General features: G+C 30.4%; 1 protein-coding gene across 1 annotated transcript in view; it reads right to left on the bottom strand.

Annotated features, from left to right (window-relative positions):
- LOC125064090 (probable serine/threonine-protein kinase DDB_G0272282) overlaps window positions 1–21,200 on the bottom strand; it is a 146,957-nt gene that overhangs the window by 100,452 nt on the left and 25,305 nt on the right. Inside the window, exon 2 of the mRNA XM_047670878.1 lies at window positions 4,944–5,099. Within this exon, the coding sequence (XP_047526834.1) occupies window positions 4,944–5,075 (132 nt within the window). The 5' untranslated portion in view covers window positions 5,076–5,099. The remainder of the gene's footprint in view (window positions 1–4,943; window positions 5,100–21,200) is intronic.

The raw sequence follows: 21,200 nt of genomic DNA, 5'->3' as shown, positions 1-21,200 counted from the left end.
TCATAAGCTACTTTTTATACCTACACCTTACGGCTGAACCCCTATGACGCCCTCCCTCAACCTCAACATCGGCCGTAACTAGCAATTTCATAAATAGTTAAATCTATATTAAATATAACAACAAAAAGTAAATCATCGACAGCACGTTTTAATAATTTAATTTTATAGCGATAATGTCCGAAAGGCTGACGTCGAATCTGGCGACTCTACGCTGGACAGATGAAATCTCAGAACAAACAAAAGCGACCGAGCGATCCATTGTTTGAAGCGAATTGAAAATAACGATCCATTCAGCTTCGTTTTGTTATATTTTTGTTCTATTTGTAGATATCACTTTTACATTAATGCCTTTTCAAATTTGTTTTACAATTTGCAGATAATAAATTGAAGTATATAATACGGATGTTTTGTGGTAGGTAGTACATTCGTATTTTTAACTTGTACTTGAAACATAATATCATACAGTTGTATATATATTATATATAACTGTAAACTGCAAATAAAAATAGAATTAGAAGATAAAATAAAATTATAGAAAGCCTTATTCCCTGGACCTAATGGCGGTGAAGGTAGATATTTTCCTTTAAATGATTCCAAAAGTAGACGTACTTTTGATACCTTCCTTCCAAATGTTTCATTATATTTATTGTTGCAGCATATATAGAATGGTGTTTGTGTGATGCATGTGTTCACACTACTGTGTACATAGACACAGTCATATTTTTTATTAAACAATAGCAGCTTAAATTCGATCAAACATGTTATTGAGTTATGATACAGCTTAGGACGAAACGCAATTATTTATAATACGACTATTAATTCTTGTCGTGAACGTACCTGCATAAAAAGAAGAAAAAAATCTTTAATAAGAATTAATAAATATATTTCAAGTAAATCATCTGAAAAATGTTATGGATTTATTATTATATTTAATATAAAAGTGATTCTATTCGCGCGAAACATTGTCGTATACAATATTCTCCATAATAATATGAAAGTTAACAAAATATTCTCGCATAATCTCAAAGATAGCGGCCATTCATTTTATCTAGCTGACATATCTCCATACTAAAATGAAACAATGACGCGCTACAACGCACGTATAAGATTTATAAAGGGCCCGCAAGTGACCTGCGTTGTACTTTCTCGTTCTCAGTTCCTATGGTAGCCTCACGTAACTTCGGTTAATTTTATTACGCTTCTGCAAATATAATAAATATTTTATTATATGTTCAAGCGATATATGGAGATTGAGTATCTTATATTCCTAACGTTGTCGATAACTTTATCTATCGCGTGTGCTTATTATACCTCCAGTGGATATCAAAATAATGATAAATAAAGATGAAGATGTCGGATCGGATGTATTTATTTCGATTTCCTTATGACTTATTATAAAATTGATAATGATTTTTCACAATAATCACCATCCTCATAAAAATCTTACAAAGCTATAATTTACGTTTGTTTAAGTTCATAAAGCCAACGTAGTCGTTCTAGCCAGTTTTTCTTGGTAGAATCTACACTGCGAAATAGTCGGCAACTTCACATTGGAATCAATACTGTAGTGTGACGAGTCATTAGTGCTTTTATGAGACTACTCGAGTAAAGAATATTTTAATTTCCTTTCATTGGCTTCTTTATCATTCGTGCAAATATGATAAATCTCTAATTTTCCTCGTACGAAGTGTGGTTGGGTAGCTAGTATCACATAATTATGAATATTTATTTGTAGCAGCAATAATAAGGAAATTTTTTATCCGGGAAAGCTCAATTGGATACGTGTATGAATTCACATTCTTGGAAATGTGTTTGTCATAAATAGTTTTAGAATTTAACTCATAATTTACATAAAAATCAATAAACGGACTCAAATATCCATTATCAGATAAATCATTCATGAATTATCTATAATGCTCTCAATTCCGAACGAATCACGCACATTGCTCAAACGTGTTCGAACAAATTAAATAAATTGAACTCTACAGCACCGGATACAAGGTTGATATTTTTTTAATAATTATGCATGAACTTTGTCGCTGACCAATCGGTTTCAGATTTCCAACACATACTTCTGTGGCTTCAAATCTGAGTTAAGTAACGAGCGAGGTAATATGAAAACCCTTTTGTTATCTCGCAGTAAGCATATTAACAATATTAATAAAATATTTTAACTAATTATTAAAAGTTACAAAGATATAAAACTATCCTTTTCCACTTTTTTAATGACGTTTTTGTATAGATTGTTGATTATTTTTTTTATTGTGCCCTATCCAATATATATACTTTGTACATTTTTTTTAAATATAATTTCATTAATCTTCTGCCCAAAGGCCTGAGGCCTACCTCTTTGTACATTTAACAATTGATTGTATAAATATTTTGTTAATTGTTCTGCAATAAAGTATAAATAAATAAGTATTGAGTGACCACGTTACATTAATCGTATAATTTCACATTATGTAATTATGTAATTTTTTTACGAATTCAGGCAATTAATTGCACGGTACTTAAGGATACCTATGTATTTAACATTACTTCTTTAGGTACTAAGAACATAAACAAAAATTTTCAAATCGCTACATCTTTATACTAAGTCCATAAATGAAACTAACAGCTAAATTAGCGATATAGTTCGCTCGATTTAAATTAATAGCACAATATATAATGCAAGTCCGATGCACTTGTGATATATTTAGGTCATATGTACCGGTTATAGTCTGGATTAGTCTAATGGCTTGCATTACACTCATTAACTGACTGAAAGCATTTTAATTATAATTATTTAAAACTGAAACATCTGGTCTATGTTAGATAATTATGTACATTATAGAATTAAGAATTTTAATTGAAGAACAAATTATATTCAGTAAGGATGAGCCTCATCAGACGGTAAAAAACTGATTCTTATGTAAGAACTGGTCTTATTCCTCATATACGCGGTTAGTAGTTGCCTCGTTGGTCTAATGGTGTATACAAATACTAATAAATCCTTAAGGGAACACCGGTTCGAAATGTACCGAGTGTTATTGACGAATAATCTATACAAACAAGTATAAAAAAAGGTTTTATCATAGGCAATTGGTTGGTAAATAAAAGTCTGAAATCGCTGATAGTTTTGAGTGAAATATCAATCTATAATCACCTTACATTTGTATTTAAGATGTCTAGACATATCATCTGTGAATGTAATCATTCACTAGACTGACGAACGCAGATCTAGTTCTAATCAGAATCCATGGAAATGCAGCTGCAATGAATGTCTAGTTGAACGAAATTGGAGGCAGCTGTGACCCCAAAACAATGACTTCACTGGAAATGGCATTAAAACATTACATTTATCTAACAAAATGTAGCCAAATTTTAAATATTTATTGAATTTAAAATGATTAAATCAACAATGATCTTTAAATTTTGTATGTTTCTTATAAATTTTAATTATTTGATTATGTATATCATACAAAATTGTATATCATTGTATATCATTGAAATTAAACAATCTCAAAATAATTAATACATATTAAAGATAATATTTTTGTTTATTCTATAATTAGTGACATATTATTACAGGTAACATTACATAACTTGTAATTCAGCCACAAAACATAAATAAAGATAAAAAATAGAAGTAGCAAATACTATTTATCATTTAATTACTATGAACCTACGCGTCGTTAGTTTAGTGGCTAATAAATAAAGCTGGAGATGCTTAGCTGTCAGGTTCGAAAACCGGATCGGATGTTAAAAAATTATTTGTTTTTTCTGTCAAGGAATTCTCAGTAGCTGCACTGCGCAGGAAGCAGAATTGGCAGTGTAGTTTAGTGCCTCGGAAAGAGCGTAAAGTTAAAGGTTATGGAAAGTGTGTGTTGACTTCAACATTATAACATCTTATGCGTCGATGCTAATCTTAGAAATAATTTTGGTTAAAGTTGGTAAGTTTTGGTAAATTTTTATTATTTTATAATAACATATAAACGCAACTAACTCAAAACCATATATTTCAAGCTTAAGTTGAATGTAAAAGTGACTCGTTCAAGGTGCTAAATATGAAATGTTTATTCACTCATGTATGTATCGCATTATCTAAAGCTACTCACAAATAAACATTAATGCTAACGCAGTCATTTCTCACGCATCGAAAAACGAAAGTGTAATAAAACATTATAGAAGCGAACAGTTCATAAGTACTTTTTATAGCTTAAAGCGGTCATAAAATTAATAATTTATTTTCCCTTTCGCTTATAATTTTTAACAAACATGTCGAATTATTGTTAACTTTTTGTAAGAGTTCACTGAAACTGGCAGAAATAAGGTGTGCAAAAATAATCAATGTTTATATATGTATAAAAATAATTGTAATATTTATTTTATTGTGACGTCGTCAAATACATAATGTATCGTATAAAGGAAATTATACATTCAGCAGATCCGTAAGAAGTCAATTTTATCTATAATAAATAATAATTAATTTGCAAGTGCTCCGGACGCAATTACGTTTAATTGTAAAAATAGTTCTCCTATCTCATTCAAACCTATACCTCATTCACACACTCAAATTTAACATTAATAATAATCAATTATTAAATTCTAATTAGATTCTCACGCATATCTATATTTGAGAGATTATATTTAGCCATATTTACAATACAAAAACTTTCAAATAATCAAAACCCCTAAAAGTTTGATTGTGATGCTGTGTGGATATAAAACTTTTTGTTAAATCAAAGTAATCCAAATAATAGAACAGTTACACAAAAAAAGCACCAAAAATATAAAAAATTACCTTGAAAAATAAAAGCTCATTTATTATTGACTATTGAATTACTTCAATAGTATTATGTAATTAATAAAATTGATTAATATTAATAAAGCTGTTAAAATTACTTGGTGTAATTTTTAAGTTATATATAACACAGATAGAAGTATATGAAAATATTGCTCACCTGGAACAGCAGATAACCAGAATCGTACATCCAGAAGTCATCTGGCGCGTTGCCCGGCTTCGTGAGGTGGATCGCGAGGCAACGCTGCAAGATAAGTTGGCAGCGCTGCCCCCCCGCTCCGCGCACACTCATGCCTTAGGCGGGCGGCGGCATGCTCTGTGAAAAAAAGAAAGAATTAATTATCACGTTATTTCCAAACTGTTTATCATTTGTTATCAATCCTAACCAGACATATTATTGTAAATGGAAAAATCATAAATATAGTTATAAAATAATAAACAAAAATTATAGGTAATGATTTTTTTACAATTTTAATAAAAACCTGCCACCTCACATTTATAAGGTACGAAGTACGAACAACGCTTATTATTCTTCTAAGTTATTTTATAATAAGAATCGACGGGACAACTTCTCAACTGAATTTCTAAAAACCTCTACCATAAAATAGATTTTTATTAACACGTACTATATATGTAAATAAAGTGATGTAATATTTCAATATAATTGGCCTATTTATATGAAAACACCTCCAGATTTCGATCACATTTAAGCTTAATCTGATAAGTTATAGCTAGTTGTATAAAAGCCTAGTCTATATTTCAATTTCACTGTTCAATACCAGTTATATTTTAGAAGATAAACCGTAATGACGAAATATATTTAGTCAATAAATTCCCGCTATTTATCCACAACTAGTTTGTAGCCCTTGCTCCGTTTGAATTAGCTAAGCCTTCTTACCCAATAACAAAATAGAAACGGTTGAATCTGCGCTATTACATAAACAAGTAAACATTTGTTTATCTGTTACTTCTAATCACATGGGAGCCCCAATAGCTCAGAAATGTACGGGCACAGGACTGTTCCCACTATTGTCAAGCCCAATACAAACTTCACGCTCGCTGTGTAATACAGCGTTGAGTACAGGCATTGATTGATTGATTTCGCTGGACACTGGATGAAACTAAACACTTTCTTACCTTTAACGGCTAACACAACATTAAACAAGGCATGGACAAAACTAAATTCCTTTAATACAGAGATGCAAGTAACCGGCGGTACGCTTAGCTTTTCTATTATATTAGAGTTTAGGTTTTCATTTTAAAATTTAATAAGATATGTCTACTAAATAGGACTAATATAATCTTAGTATTAGTTATGTATTTTTTTATGTACTCTAAAAATATTAATGTATTAAAACAATTTGTAACAGTTATCTAATTTAAACAGGGGTAGATAACGATGAAGGAGATTTAACAAATAAATTCCAGCTATATATCAACATTTCCTAAACAAGACGTGTCGTGTGACCGGTTACGTAATGGCGGAGGTGGACACGCAGAAATTATTTCATTTGTCATTCGTTTACGGGAACACCTGAATCAATAAACTATATGGCACGATTTGTTCTCCATCTCAACGATTATGTAACGTTTAAGCAACATGAGACATATTCTGTGACACATTTAAATGATATATTAACAATATGTCTTGTTGGTCTAGTCAAGCTTATACGGCTGCAGTTCCCGAAGCTAATGACCTGAAATGTTCTCACTTAAGTGAGGTTAAAGCAATTTCAAATTGTATTATTTTTAATGTTGCCAATCGACATCAAATAAAATAAGATTTCGGTGTCTTATCACATGGGTAATGAAATATTTTTAGTCATATTTTATTAAAACTTTTCATAGATAATTCAAATAGGAACAGATAAATCAATCGTCAATTTATTTCGCTCGAAACTATTTGCACATTCCGAACTTTGAATTTCAATAAAATAGACGCAACTAAACTCAATTCAACTACAACTGTTGTTGTCCAATAAGTTTTTTTAGTCTTTTTAAGCATTAAATGTTAGAGATTTAAAATCAAACCGTCTTAAACCCAAGGAAATTGGCGATCTTTGATCATTTGATCATGTCATCTCATCTGATTACATTTTAGTCTTTTCAACATGCGAATTCGTCAATTATATATGAGTTTGCACAGACCCGCTGGTATGCAATCTGCAACTATTTACGCACTGCCCAGTAATTGTAATCACTACGATATAATTGGCTTTTTCATTATTATAGCTTTATGACATAAATTATACGTCATTCGATGTTAATTACGTCCCAATATACAACGAACTACTAATAAATGTAAATATAATTATAAATATTAAAATTGATGATTAATCAAACTGAAGAATATTTTATAATTTAAGAAAAAAATAATAAAATAAAAGGGCACTAAAGTTTTAGCTAGTCGGTCAGCTTGTATGATTTCATTGTGTATTTATAATGTTTATCTTAGCATTGTACAATATTTGAAATGTCAAATCTATTACATATTATTCAAGCCAAGAGTTTAAGATAAGTATCAAAAATCCATTGTGCGTACAATAGAGTCCATTTGTCTATAGTGACAGTGATATCGATTGCATTGAAGTAAGGTAAAACACTAAAAAGCTAAGAGCTTGCGCATGTTCGACACTACAATAATAAATTGTTCACCTTCAAATATCAAATTTTAAACAACCTTAAGCAACTGTGAAAAGTTTACTAACCATAAAATCTTTTACATGCTGAACAACCCGAAACAATTGTCAGAAGTCCTTGACATGACGGTTTGAGAGCAAGGCGACACAAGCTAATAGCCATACCGCGTCCTTTCACGCATTTGTTTGCATAAAATTACACTTCCACTAAATGATAGTTGCGTACTAACGCATAATTAGCGATTGACAAGCCTATATCAATGTTAAGTAATACGAAGTAATTGCTTTAATATTTCCGTCAACATCTCATGGATAAATTATAATATATTACATATTATTGTTTTAATTACTTTCAAACAATGTTAATACAAGGAAAGTATGAATGATATACATGGTATTTCAATTTAAATGAATTCATTATTTTTAATTTGAACAAATTACATATTTCGAAAACAAGGAAATAATTGAAAACGTTAACTTATCCTAATAACGCCAAATACGGACTTTAAATTGCATATTAAACATCATAGCGGAAGGCGAATAATTATATAAAGCGACATAATTTCAGTGTCTCAACTAACAGCTCTTAGAGAACGCATTTCCATAATCGGAAACTTTACCTCACTTTTCATCCCTTTGGAACTTTATTACAGTTAAAAATAGACCTTTTATATGGTCCATAAGATTGACATTCCTTCGATTTTTTTAGACAAGTTAAAAGGTAAACGCTCATGCCGTGGACACTACAACTTAACAGCGCGCCATTACAATGCTGTCTGAATCGTATTACATAACTTTTGTTGATTTACTTTGCAGGGAAGAGATTTTACTTGAAGGAGAAATGCACGTTTATTATCAAATTATTCAAATTAAATATTTTGTTGCTAAATTTCACCGCCCTGAGGATAATGAGCTAAGACCCGAGAGTAAATTTTGTAGTTATTTATGCAATTTCTAGATTATCGCAATGACATTAATATTTCTATACCAAAACAATGCACCTCATTTCGACAACTATTTTTATTATCATACCATTGTTCGTCAACAGAATCAAAATAGTTTGCATACCGTTGTAATGATAATTTAATGGAGATCAATTCGGTAAATTTTAGAAATTTGTTTTTTTATTAACGTAATTAATCATCAAAATAGTCCAAAAACTTTTACCGTCAATCAAGGATGATCTGAAAACACCGGAACAAAGTGATTGTATGAAACACAATTCTATGAAGTCTTATGCAGTTTCATTTAATTATAATTAATGCGAACCCAGATTGTAATATCTATAGTTTTTTTTTATATAAATTGACATTTTACAATAATTAGAATAGATTTTTTTTCGATATTTATTTTGAAATAAATAATTAACCAGGGAGCAAGGTGCACCTGAAAACCCGTGTAAAACATTAAAATCTAGACAAAATCCATTCGTCCTAAATTTTTGGTGAGCGAAAATAGAAACGATATTTTTATACTAACGTAACAGTTTCCAATTAGTAGTTACCTACAAGAGCTACAAGCTCTACGATATCAGATATAAACACAACAAAATACTTTTAACATTAAAGAAATCCAGTTTCTAACAATAAAATGCCATATACAGCATTCCTAAAATACATGAATCTTATAAATACTGATTCAAGGTTCCTTAATCGCGGAATAGAACGGTCCGATACGATCCAATTATAAAATAAACAATCGCAAATGAATTTATTTGTAAGTGCGGTTTATTGGAATGTTGACTTTATCTTAAATGGTTACCGCTTAATACTTCCCCGTTCGGATTATTCCTAGGATTATAGATCTTGAAAACAATAGGAGACATAATGACGGTTTTATTAATAGATACTTTGGCTTATGGGTAAGATGACACTTCAATGAGTCCAGATCAGACAAAGAAGAAATTTTCCTCGAGAAATCAACAAAAATAATTAATATTTATTTCAATTATAAATGAAATGAAGTTTTATTGAGTTTTTTGTAGAAGAATTGACTTCATCAATTAATTAAGTCTATTATATTAGTATGTTCATAAAAAATTGATAAAAATATTTGTGTTCAAAAACTTCTAATAAGTGAACGATTAAATCGAGTAGTTTTGAAAAAAAGAAAAGTGCACATACAACTGAGATCAAAGAGAACCTTCGGTTCTTGTAATCGGTTATTTAACCGACTACAAAACACTTATTTTAGTAGAAATTGTTTTGAGTTACAAGTCTAATCATTCACTCGATAATGGCACGTCTACGTTTCTAACTACTCTTAATGACCTTAGAAATATTGAAGACATTATATTATGATAGTTTCAAGTTAATAACTTGAAACAAAAAAAGTACTTTCGTGACTATAATTTTAACCAATGTTCCGATATTAAGTATTTTATGAGATTCATCAAAAATAATTGAAATTTAACGTGCAATACTATTCAATATTTCATAAACATTTTTAAAATAATTAGTATCGAAAAAGTACTAAACTAATTATAGAAATTATTCTCACTTAAAGAACAAAAAAATATATATATTTATTCGTAAAAAATCAATCCGTAAAGAAGTTCATAAAAAGGTAATTAATGGAATTCAGGCAATTATTGATGCGTAGTATAAGCTCTTGTTTCTTCTAGATATAGATCAGAAAACAAAATGCTAAAAAAGACGTATAAACAAAAAATGTTTTAAGAACCATAATTTCAATGCGAAAACAATACATTAAGAAATCGTGCCTACACAAATATAAAAGAACTGTATGTATACTATGTAGGCCAAAACGAAAAATTATACATAGCTGTATACAAATATAAGCAAAGCCTAATTTATTATAACAGTAAATCTTTTGCGTATAAAAAGTATTACTATCATATTCTACCGCAACATGAAATCAAATTACTCACGAGTGTTACATTATACCTACTCACATCCATTCACAAACGTATATATTTTTATGGCATCGGTAGGCGAACGGACCAATGGGCTATCTTATGGTAAGTGGTCTCTGCTGCCGTATGAATTTTTCTTACATAACCAATGTGCTTGTGCCCGTAGTTACACCGGCTAACTCACACTTCAAACAGCAATACAACAATACTAAATATCGCTTGGCGGTAAAATATAATATGAGAGGGTGGTACCTACCCAGACGGACTTGCACAAAGCCCTACCACCAAGGAAATATTAAATAGTTACTATTTATATTGCTTTGATAATTTTAACTCCTTATTCAAGATAACTGAAAATCATCGAGTAGAGTGTTTGAAGCAGATTTCAAATACTAGATACTAAACACCGTTATTCCATGATTACTTTCTTTTTATTTAGTAGTGTAGTATTACTTAATATTACGGGAAACGTCAGCTTATGTTTGAACATATTTTTTTAAATATAATAACAACTTTTTTTTACGTCATCATGGGTTGCCTCGCACCTAACTATCGCCTATTATATCACTGCGGGGCGAAACGTTAACATTACAAGGTACAGAGGGTGTCAAGTTTCCGCCATTTTAGCGTAACACTCAATCGACCACAGCGTATATGTCTGTCTTAAATCTAGTAGAAGTTGTCAAGACTTCTGCAAAAGGCGGTTCTCGTTTGCCTAACATAATTTTTGGTATACTACCATTATTTTTGACACATATTAAGGTATGTTAATGTGTACCAACACGACACGTAAAATTGACCAATGCTGAGCAAGAGCATCTTCTCTTCTTCAAGGGTTTTTAAACTTTTACTCCATAGCTGACTAGTGAACTTTACGTGACCGAATATGTAACGACGTAGGCAAGTTTCCTCACTTCCACTACGTTTTCTTTTACTGCCTGACACATGAGATTTTTAACTTCGAATCAAATGCTCGAATACTCAGCGGTGCTTACACGTTTAAAAGATACATGTTGTTTATCTACTGGGCTTTCTCAGCTCATTTAAATTTGCGCTACACCATTATCCTAGTGCATGCAAATGCGAATCATTTTTCGGCATCGCGTGTACGTTACGATAGTAAATTGCGGTACTCCATTTTGAGAATTAAGGCCGTGCCACACCAGAGCTGTCTATTGTCGGTCATTATAACGGCATCACCGCCGATTCTGGTGTTGTGTAACCATTGCGAATGAAGTGTTTTTACATCACCGATTGTATCGTCCCCTCGTTTCATTCAGGAAACGATAGCTTATTAGGTGTTAGAAAATTGTCGACGTTCAGGAAGTTGGTAAGCTTTATGATACAATTAACACTGACCCTAATTCCTGATCAAGACTTTAAACCTATCTTAAATGATTAAACAACTAAGATACGAGATAATATAAGGCTTAATAGTTCAACGTTAACGTGTCGCCTAGCGATGTGAAAGTCGCTGGTTCAATCTTACCCCTTGGATGATCGTCAAAACGACTCCTAACGGCAGTAAAAAGGAATATATATATATTTTTAAAATCAGTTATAGCAAAAATCTACGAGACCTCGTGTACGGTTATCTGTACTGACGTGACTTCTATAATAAGTGCCGACATAGCCTAGTTGTTACAACACGTACTACATTTTAACAGACGCTTGAGGATTCAAAACCAGTCAAGCGCCACTGAATTTACATGTACTTAATTGTTGTTTAGAGAAAACCCGCATGTGACTAATACAGCATATTAGAATAAGCTCCAAACCTTCTCCACAAAGGGAGAGGAGGCCTACCATTCAGTATTTACAGACTGTTACTAAAATGTCATATTCATCAAATAGAGATTGACATCTGCAACATAAAGATACCTAAAGTAGGTTTTAACAACAATTTTGTTTATTAAGGTTATTTAATATTATTAATATTCATAAGCATAAAACTTCCGAACAGTTTTTCGTTATAGTATTTGTTTGTTCGATTTAGAATAGTAGATATATTCTAGGTCACACTCAAGAAACAAATATTTACTTAAAATTCTCACCAAGACGATCCAATTACCTTTAGAGACTTTTTTATATTCTACAAATATAGACAAGAAAGGTGATATACTTATCGATTTCCCGCTTAGGCCTGGTCGCCATAAATCATTAATTTATTTTCGTTTTCCACATTATAAATATACAATAAAGTTAATGTGCCCAGTTGCCTAGTTTCTAGACACGGTAGAACTTTCATCACTTTTTGCATTGCCTATACCATAAAGATGTACAGAGAAAGTAATGAACGGGAAAGTCTGATTACTAAAGCCTTAAAAGATTTACGATTTATATTTTATCAGGTGAGCCATAACATAACCCACTGCTATTAATATACTAGCCTTCCCTGTTTTAACTTAATTTTAACTTAAAATTGTGGCGTTAATCAGCTTTTTGTAATATCGTTTTCGTAGCCGACTATGTGTCTAAGCTTTATCTTACAACTAATTAATGTTTCCTGTAATAATGATTAACTAATCAATGGTTATATTGCACTGCTACCTACAGAAACACCTATTATGATAAGTTAGCTACTGAATAATTTGTAGGTTGATATATTTTTGCTATAATTGTGTTATAAAATAAAACAAAAAATTATAATAATTTTATAATATAGTATTTATAAATAACATTTTGCTTTCCTTAAGTAAACGTTAATACCTATTTATTAAAATTGATCTCTTAATATTAAAGGATAATTTCGTTATATCTATACACATCATTAAATAAATGTTTAATCGAGAATTAACAATCAGACAAACGACCTTTGTCACAATTGTATCTAATATTAAGATAGTCCAATTAAAAAATTCCATTCCATGTTGACACTCGTTAACTCGGTTAAACGTTTAAAATAATCATTAGTCGTGTCTGTATCTGATTTGCACAGTTGTGACACGAACAGAAGCAGGAAGCACCAATTCGTTTCCAGGTGAAATATTTCACTTTACCGTTTAGTAAGTGTCGAGTGGTTTGCGAGATAAGCTGCTGAATTCAGAGATAAGTTGAGATCGAGCGTGACAGCGGCACAATGACAATAAGTCACTGAGCTATTTTTGCGCGCGCAGGTTTATATTGCGTACGTAATTTATTTGACCACAAATAATACGACTAGCACAAACCGTATCGTGGTAACTCGTACAATCGTATAACCTTAACCTTAATCATGATAACAGAAATTGGGTGATACATGGAAGCGATGGCCACCCGTTAACACAATCAATGCATTTAATACACTCATATATTTAAGACTTTATCATAAATCTAATATGACAATGATAAATGAATTGGACTATCAAGTAACTTAGTTCTGTACAACAAATGTAATAAAACTTGTTATTTTTGTCGATTAAATATTGACTTAATAAGGCTAAAATCTTCATATTATAAGTCTATTGTTATATAAGTCTTTTCCGTTTTATTTAAAGGAAAATAGTAAAGCAATATAACCAAAGGATTCAAGGATTATTTATAAATATCAACTGACGCGGTCTAAAAGCCGATGCGTTCAAAAATCACACCGTTAGTTCTAAGATTGATTCCTCGAAATAGTTCGTAGCTATCAATGGTACCACCTACTAACTGCAGATAAAATTACAATTACGCAACTATAAAGTAACAAAACAAATAAATTAAGTAATTCGAATTTCATTCAAGCTGCAATTTCCTATGCGTTGATTTTATTTACTTTGCGAGGTTTCGATATATTATTATATTTAGCTCGATAATGCCTATCAAGGCATAACAGTTAAATAAAATAGAATTATGTAATCGCAGTATACTCAAGATATTCACATATCCATTATATCAAGCATTAAACTACAATTAACTCAAACAAAAATCGTAATACAACAAAAGATCGAATCACACTGACCGTGCGTAAATCCTTTGAACTTGACATAAAGCGCAGCGGAAGTGTCAGTTACGCGGGCTTTAGGGATTATATTATAAAGCCTACAGCCAAATAAAGACTCAGTCATAACGGTGTGCTGCATCAGTGAATGCAAATGTGATATTATATACTTATACGTAAATACGAATGAACTCCAGGTCCTTCCTATTAAGCGTTGACATTTAAAAAAAAATAACGGCACTGCTTTATTAAGATCATAGCGACAACTTTTTTATAAACCTAATCGCTAAACGTTACTTCTGTGTAAATTACAACACAGGCGTAGCGATAAGCGATTAGCGATATAAATGGATGTGAATTTTTTTTTAATTTTTTATTTTCGATAACGTCACTATGTAGTTCCTTTTCGGATTTAACGGTAAACCGTGATCTATGCCTGAGGCAAATGACAGTATTAACCTGGAATGTTGTAAAATTCAAACTGAAATGTTGTTAAGAATTGTTGTCTCACAGATAACGTATGTCTTTATATATATACTTCTGTACGTGTGCATGTCATTGAACTCCTCATAATTGGACGGATCGATATTCAAAAAAAAAAAAAATTACGTGGCTTGAGTAAGGACCTGGTTGGTTTATTTTGGCCACGTTGTTGGCGCAGCGATCGAGAAGCAAATTAAATTTTTATTTTACTTGACGAAGAACGACGAAATCGGGACCGGCAACATTATATGTCACGTTATGTCCTAAAATGAGACATAAACATACCCAATGACTTGGAAATTTAATCTTTTGAGACCATGTTTTTGTATCTATAGAAAATGTTATGTTATGTTTTTATGCTTTTTTTTTTAATTTCAATCAAAAAGATTAAAATAAATTTCGTAATGTGATAATTCGGTATACACAGAATGAATATTAAAATGCCATTTCAGTTAATTGCAAATGTAAAATGTAATAAATACACAAATCGAAATTAAGCAACGAAATGGCGTTGCCTTTTTATCGTTTGATTGTTTAATTTAAATTGATCACATTACAATCGCTGCCAAAATAATAGGTATTATTACAATAGCATAATTTCACACTAAATTTATACGATTGCAATTTAACTTGGATTCCACGGCATAGAAAGGTCATTTAGCTGACAACGATAGTACAAGTCTTGCGTTTTTTTTTTTACATATAACAAAAATGATTAATGGTTTGTTTTTATTGCAAAACAGACGAAATTACCGTAATTTAAATTCCGTATTCCGTTTCCGTAAGGAAACGAATACTTGATAGAAGTTTATTTTCGTAAGAAACACTCAAAATCTCTAGTAAATAATAACTTATTCGGCACACATTCCCACATCCATACTTTCGATACCAAAATAAATAAAAATGAAATTGATAAAAAGATAATTGACGATGGGCACTGAATTTAGGTTTATTGATGTGTGTTTGAAGTAATGAAAGTAAATATTGTTATATAAGAAGCCCCACAAATGCTGCGTAAGCATCATCTTTATAATATCTATAAAACACGAAGGCCGTAGATGTTATTGAAACATGAACTACCGTATTTTAACTACATTTCCGTTGACTTTTAATATATAAATACATTTTTAAAATAAGAACATACACACACAGTGGTAATCACAACACGTAAATATCAGACTTCTTCTCTCTTTTTCTCTTGGTAAAGAAAAGGTTTGGAGCTTATTTCACTGAGTTGTGCCACTGCGGGTTCTTAGACAAACGTCTGACATAGTTTCACCACGGGTTACCTTAAGATGTTTTCCTACTTGGATGATTTTAAGATGCAATATTCGGTTCAGATTCACGAGTAAGCTGCAGCTAGACCATCTCTGTTCTTAACATAAAAAATATATCGGACTATGTACTATTATGTCATGTTGAGCTTCATTTAAATCATCATATATCAAATTACGAACAGACACCGTTCGATAGGAATAAAATATATGCAGGTAAAATACCTTACTCTAGACAAATTAATTCGCAAGCCTTAGAACATTGTAATTCTAACCCGTATAACTATTATTATCTACTACGGCCATTATTGTAAATAATCTAAGTTAATTTATAATTAGACATTTTCAATTTTGTTACCATTCAATTTATTTAAATCAGCCCTATAAATATTTTAGATATATAATTTTGTATAGATGTAGATATATAAGGTAATTTGCCTCAGTACACATTTCAATGTTTGAACAAATTTTTGAGGCAAAATCGTCTTATTTCAGCATAACCGAAAAAAAATATGAAACAAATTATTATCATGCTGTACGCGTGATGGAAGTGAAACTCCTTAAATATATGGTTCTCTTTCTTTTTCTCTTTAGTCTCTTTATTTCAGGAAATGTTCCTAGACGTGATACCTGATCTCAATTATAGAATCGCCATCTAAGAGGTTAAAAAAACATTTATAATTTAGAATTTAATTTAGTCCCAACTCAAATATTACTCGCTTTAATGTAAATTATAATTTAAACCGTTTCAAATTGCCTCCATTGATCCAATTCCAAAACATTAACGTGGGCGAGTAACGTTATGAATATAGCTGTTGTGACAAACATCTGATCTATCCAGATCGAAAACCGTAGGCATACCTGTTTTATTTCTTCGAATATTTCAATCTATTCGATGATGCAATTTTATATGGAATACTAGCCGTTACCTTGAAAAAAGTGGGGAGAATAAATGGAATTTAAAAAAAATCCTGTAAACATCTCCGGTCAATTCCGCGTCGATTGATCATATTCGCATACCGATACGTTCAGTAAAAAAAAAAAACAGTATATAAATATATACCTAAGGGAAGCCTCCCTTTTTCTTTTTTTTTTTAATTAGTTAAGAGTTTAACTTATTGGCAAACTGGCACTAATAATTATAATGATATATTATTTAGACGAATATTTTTCAATAGAATTATAGTTTATGAAGGCAATAATGTAGTTGGGTTTCCTATGAAAATAAACAAGTCACGATTACTTTATAGACACTTAACACGGTAAAGATTTTATTGATCGATAAAAACTTGTGTAGTAGTAGTTTGACATAAAACATATATATTTTCATGGTAAAAGTTATAATTAATCAACGGAGTTAACATCATATGAAATCGTGATACATTCATTTCAAAAAAATATAATAAATATTTATTTTCATTTAATATAAGAAAGGCAGGCGGAAATCTCTGCCGGTAAACTTTGGCACCGATAGAATTTTATTAATCCATCCTTACAGCGATTATATGATATGTCTATAATTCTGCCTTACTTATAAATACTAGAATTGGGTTTTGTTTGAAGTAAGAATAACTTAATACTTAACCGTAGGACAAACCATATCAAGTACGTAAGTTATAATATTACATGTATTCATCTGTTGAAAGTTTAAGCAATGTTACAGTTGAAAATATTTAAAATCTCTATAGTAGATACATTTTTCTATCCCTAAATTCGCTGTATTGTAGCTGACAACACTAAAGCAATAACTGTTTGTCATAAAAAGGACAATAAATGACAAAATAATAGCAACATTTAGCGTTCAACCGTTGCGTACTATCGCGTTTTATTAGTTTAGCATACAGATTGTTGCCAATGAAAACTAAATTTAGGGACAAGATAAATTTAACCATAATACGACTAACATAAAGTTGAGAATAGTTTTGAGGAGTATAATGACTGTGGCAGTTTTGGTAGGTATTTTACACAACAGCTTCACGCTTACTAAAACTTGGGTAATTTTTATGCGTACGCTAAACGCGTTGTCGTAAATAAGATTTTTCATATGAATTACAATACCGTTATAATTAGTAAGAATAGCGTTTTTACGATATATTTTATGGAGGCTATTAAAATGTTATTATTCCTAAAACGTCTTCGTATTTAAATAGCTTAAGATGTTTACAAATTCATTTATTCAGTGTTAAAGATTATGCTTACATTTGAAAAAGACTATTATTTTATACATTACTTTAAATGGTTCAAAGCCAATTCTTTGAAGCTTAAATACTGAACAAATAATAAAAATAATATAAAATATCCATAACATGTAACAATATTACAACTATTTAATTATAATCAAAGTTTTATTACAATGCTTTTATCAAATAGATATAGACCACCGAAAAAAACCGGCAATTAATTCTTAGTTTATATTATTATTAATCGTATGAAAATAATAGAAAAGTCCTATCAGAGAGTTCTATCAGAATCATATAGTATTATAATGTCTCTCAACTTTTAGTGGAGTTCAAGCAATCTATTTAACTTTAAAAGTTAAAGCATGATTATATTCTTAATAAAATAGTGAAATGAAAATGAAATGGTGGTAAATGTACGAATATTATGCTATGCCGATGAAATCAATCAGTAGTTCGAAGGATATAATAAATTAATCAATTTTAATTATCATTTAAGTATCGCTTATAATACTAAAATAAAACAATTATATTAATGTTATGTGTTTACAAATTTGTAAAACATTAACAGGAAATAATTAATTAATGTGAGATGACAGAACCTTTACTTCTTATCGTTAATATTGCTACCGGTTATATTTGCGAAACGGTTCGCAATTTCGAGTTTTTTTTTAATAATAATCAAATATTATTATTAAGCTAAGGTGAGTAGATAAAAAAACATAGATCATAAAGAAGATAGAGAGATCTTATCTGGATTAATCTTGATAAATACTGTTTAGTTCATATTTATACTCATCTTAATTACCTATGTTGATTGGTGATAGAAAAACTAGTTTCAAAATATTTTAACACTAAGAGTGCAAAAAATAAAATTAACAGCAAAAAATTAAATGAGATAACATCTGCTCTGTGAAAAATATTGCAATAACGGACAGAGTATTATTTATTCTAGAATATCGTTTAGGTATATTAAAGTAACAAAATATTTAAACATCTACCGCTTCATTTATTTTATTTTATTAAAGCCTTAAAGTAGACATACATATAAAAATAAATATCGATAAATAATTCGAGTACAATGATGCTATTTTTTAATCCTCATAGTGCTTGAATTTGACTTATCTATTATTAATATTTATGAAAAATGGCATCACTGAGGACGACAAACAATACCGCAAATATTTACTTATTACCAGTTGACCATATAGATTTCGTCCGGATGAAATATTTTTTTAAAAACGTGAAAACCGTTCTGATCGCTACCAGGTTCAATCTAAACCAGTCAAGAATCCACTCAAACAAACTCGAAGAACTGCATCAAAATCGGTCCAGTCGTTTAAGAGGGGGAGCTATACAGAAGATTTATGTAAAGATAATCATATCTTATACATGTACACTATACAGTCGATGACACCTCCAAGACCAGCACTTCAGCTTACGATAAAAAATATATATTTAGAAGCAACATAAACATTTTTGTTTTAGATGATACCAAACTCAATGCACCACCGCTTGCAACGCTCAGGTAATTAAAATTCGTACTGTCTCGCCGCAGCGGTAGTGACCGTTATCTTGTGAATTTGTAAATATATAACAGATTTTATTACATCCATCGTTTTATTTAAAGTGAATGTATGTGAGCCGTGGGAATACAAACGTATAACGTATAACGCCGCTGATCACTGTGAAAAATATTATATAAAACTATTTACGAGCGGAAAGGTGATAATATAATTAATCAATAAGTATACTTTTATTAATAAAAACTTAATTATATTTAACGACGTTGAGATTCAAAAGAGTGTTCGGAGAAATACTTGCCGCTTAAATGATTTTACCCAAATAATAATATAAATATCAAATCATTCTGATTAAGTTAAGGTAACATATAGATTTGGCAGTGTATTGGCAAACTAAAAAATGTCAATGGCTCGTTCAAAGCTAACGAGATTAAGTAATAGTAAGCACCCTCCGTCAACAACATTCAAGATTCAAGATTCAAGAACTTATTTTTCTACTATAATTCAGCATTAAAACAGTATTTATCGATCAAAACTTATATATACCATACCGTGAATTTTATATAACACTGAAAGATTTCGTTTTTACAATGTAATTACTAAAATTATATGTAGATTACAGAGAAGCGTCGGAACGTCTGAATTTATGTAGTAAAAATATTTGGTAATAATATTGCATAACAGTATTTTTTCGTACAGGAGCCGACTCGTGATTAAGATTTCCGATTTCTTTGGCTACTTGCACGGAAGCACGTTGTGTCTTTCCATGCAATTTAAGCACTTTAAATAAATGGGAGAAGGACAAGTAAGTATATAATGATGATGAATTAACCACCTTATAACCATGACAAATTTTACATAAACATAATTAAATTATAACAAGTCTATAGTATATAAAAATCTCTTATATTCGTTTCGAAAGGATTCTGGATTCTCCCTTCCTATAATTTAACTATCAGAATCTATAAAGCTTTTATCTCGCTCGTGACTATATGATATTTCTAAACAGTTAAAACTTTGCAATTTCTCAGCACTTAAACAGTTTTCCTATCAATCTAGTATCGAACATTGGTAAAGATTTGCATCTTACTTTTTATCGAATGTGTATAATATGTAAGTCTTAATACAGACGTGCGCACGATTAGTCGCGTCAAATAAGTCACGCGAAGGAATCGCGCCAAGGTCGCGTCGGAGCCGGCGACGCGCGACTTCTATTGTTTTACATAAACACTTGTCACAGTTGTTTTTTACTAGGCTTACCTATTTAAGACAATGATTCTCTACGTGACTGATTACGTGATAGGTACTTATAGCGTTATTTTTTTCGATAACTATAAAAAAATATTTTTTGGTACTTAGCTACATGTTTTTCTAAAAAACTCATAATAATATTATCGGGACAGATAACAGAACATACTATTTTAATTAATAAGTGAAATTTGTTACTAAATTATAACTGTAAGTATATGTTGAGTTGAAGATTAATCTTAATGTTATGGCATAAAATGCATTTTTAAACATCTTTTAGTACTTTTGTCAATAATA

This window comes from Vanessa atalanta, chromosome 5 (genome assembly GCF_905147765.1).
Source record: "Vanessa atalanta chromosome 5, ilVanAtal1.2, whole genome shotgun sequence".
NCBI classification, from domain to species: domain Eukaryota; kingdom Metazoa; phylum Arthropoda; class Insecta; order Lepidoptera; family Nymphalidae; genus Vanessa; species Vanessa atalanta.
This window is presented reverse-complemented; position numbering and strand designations above follow the sequence as displayed.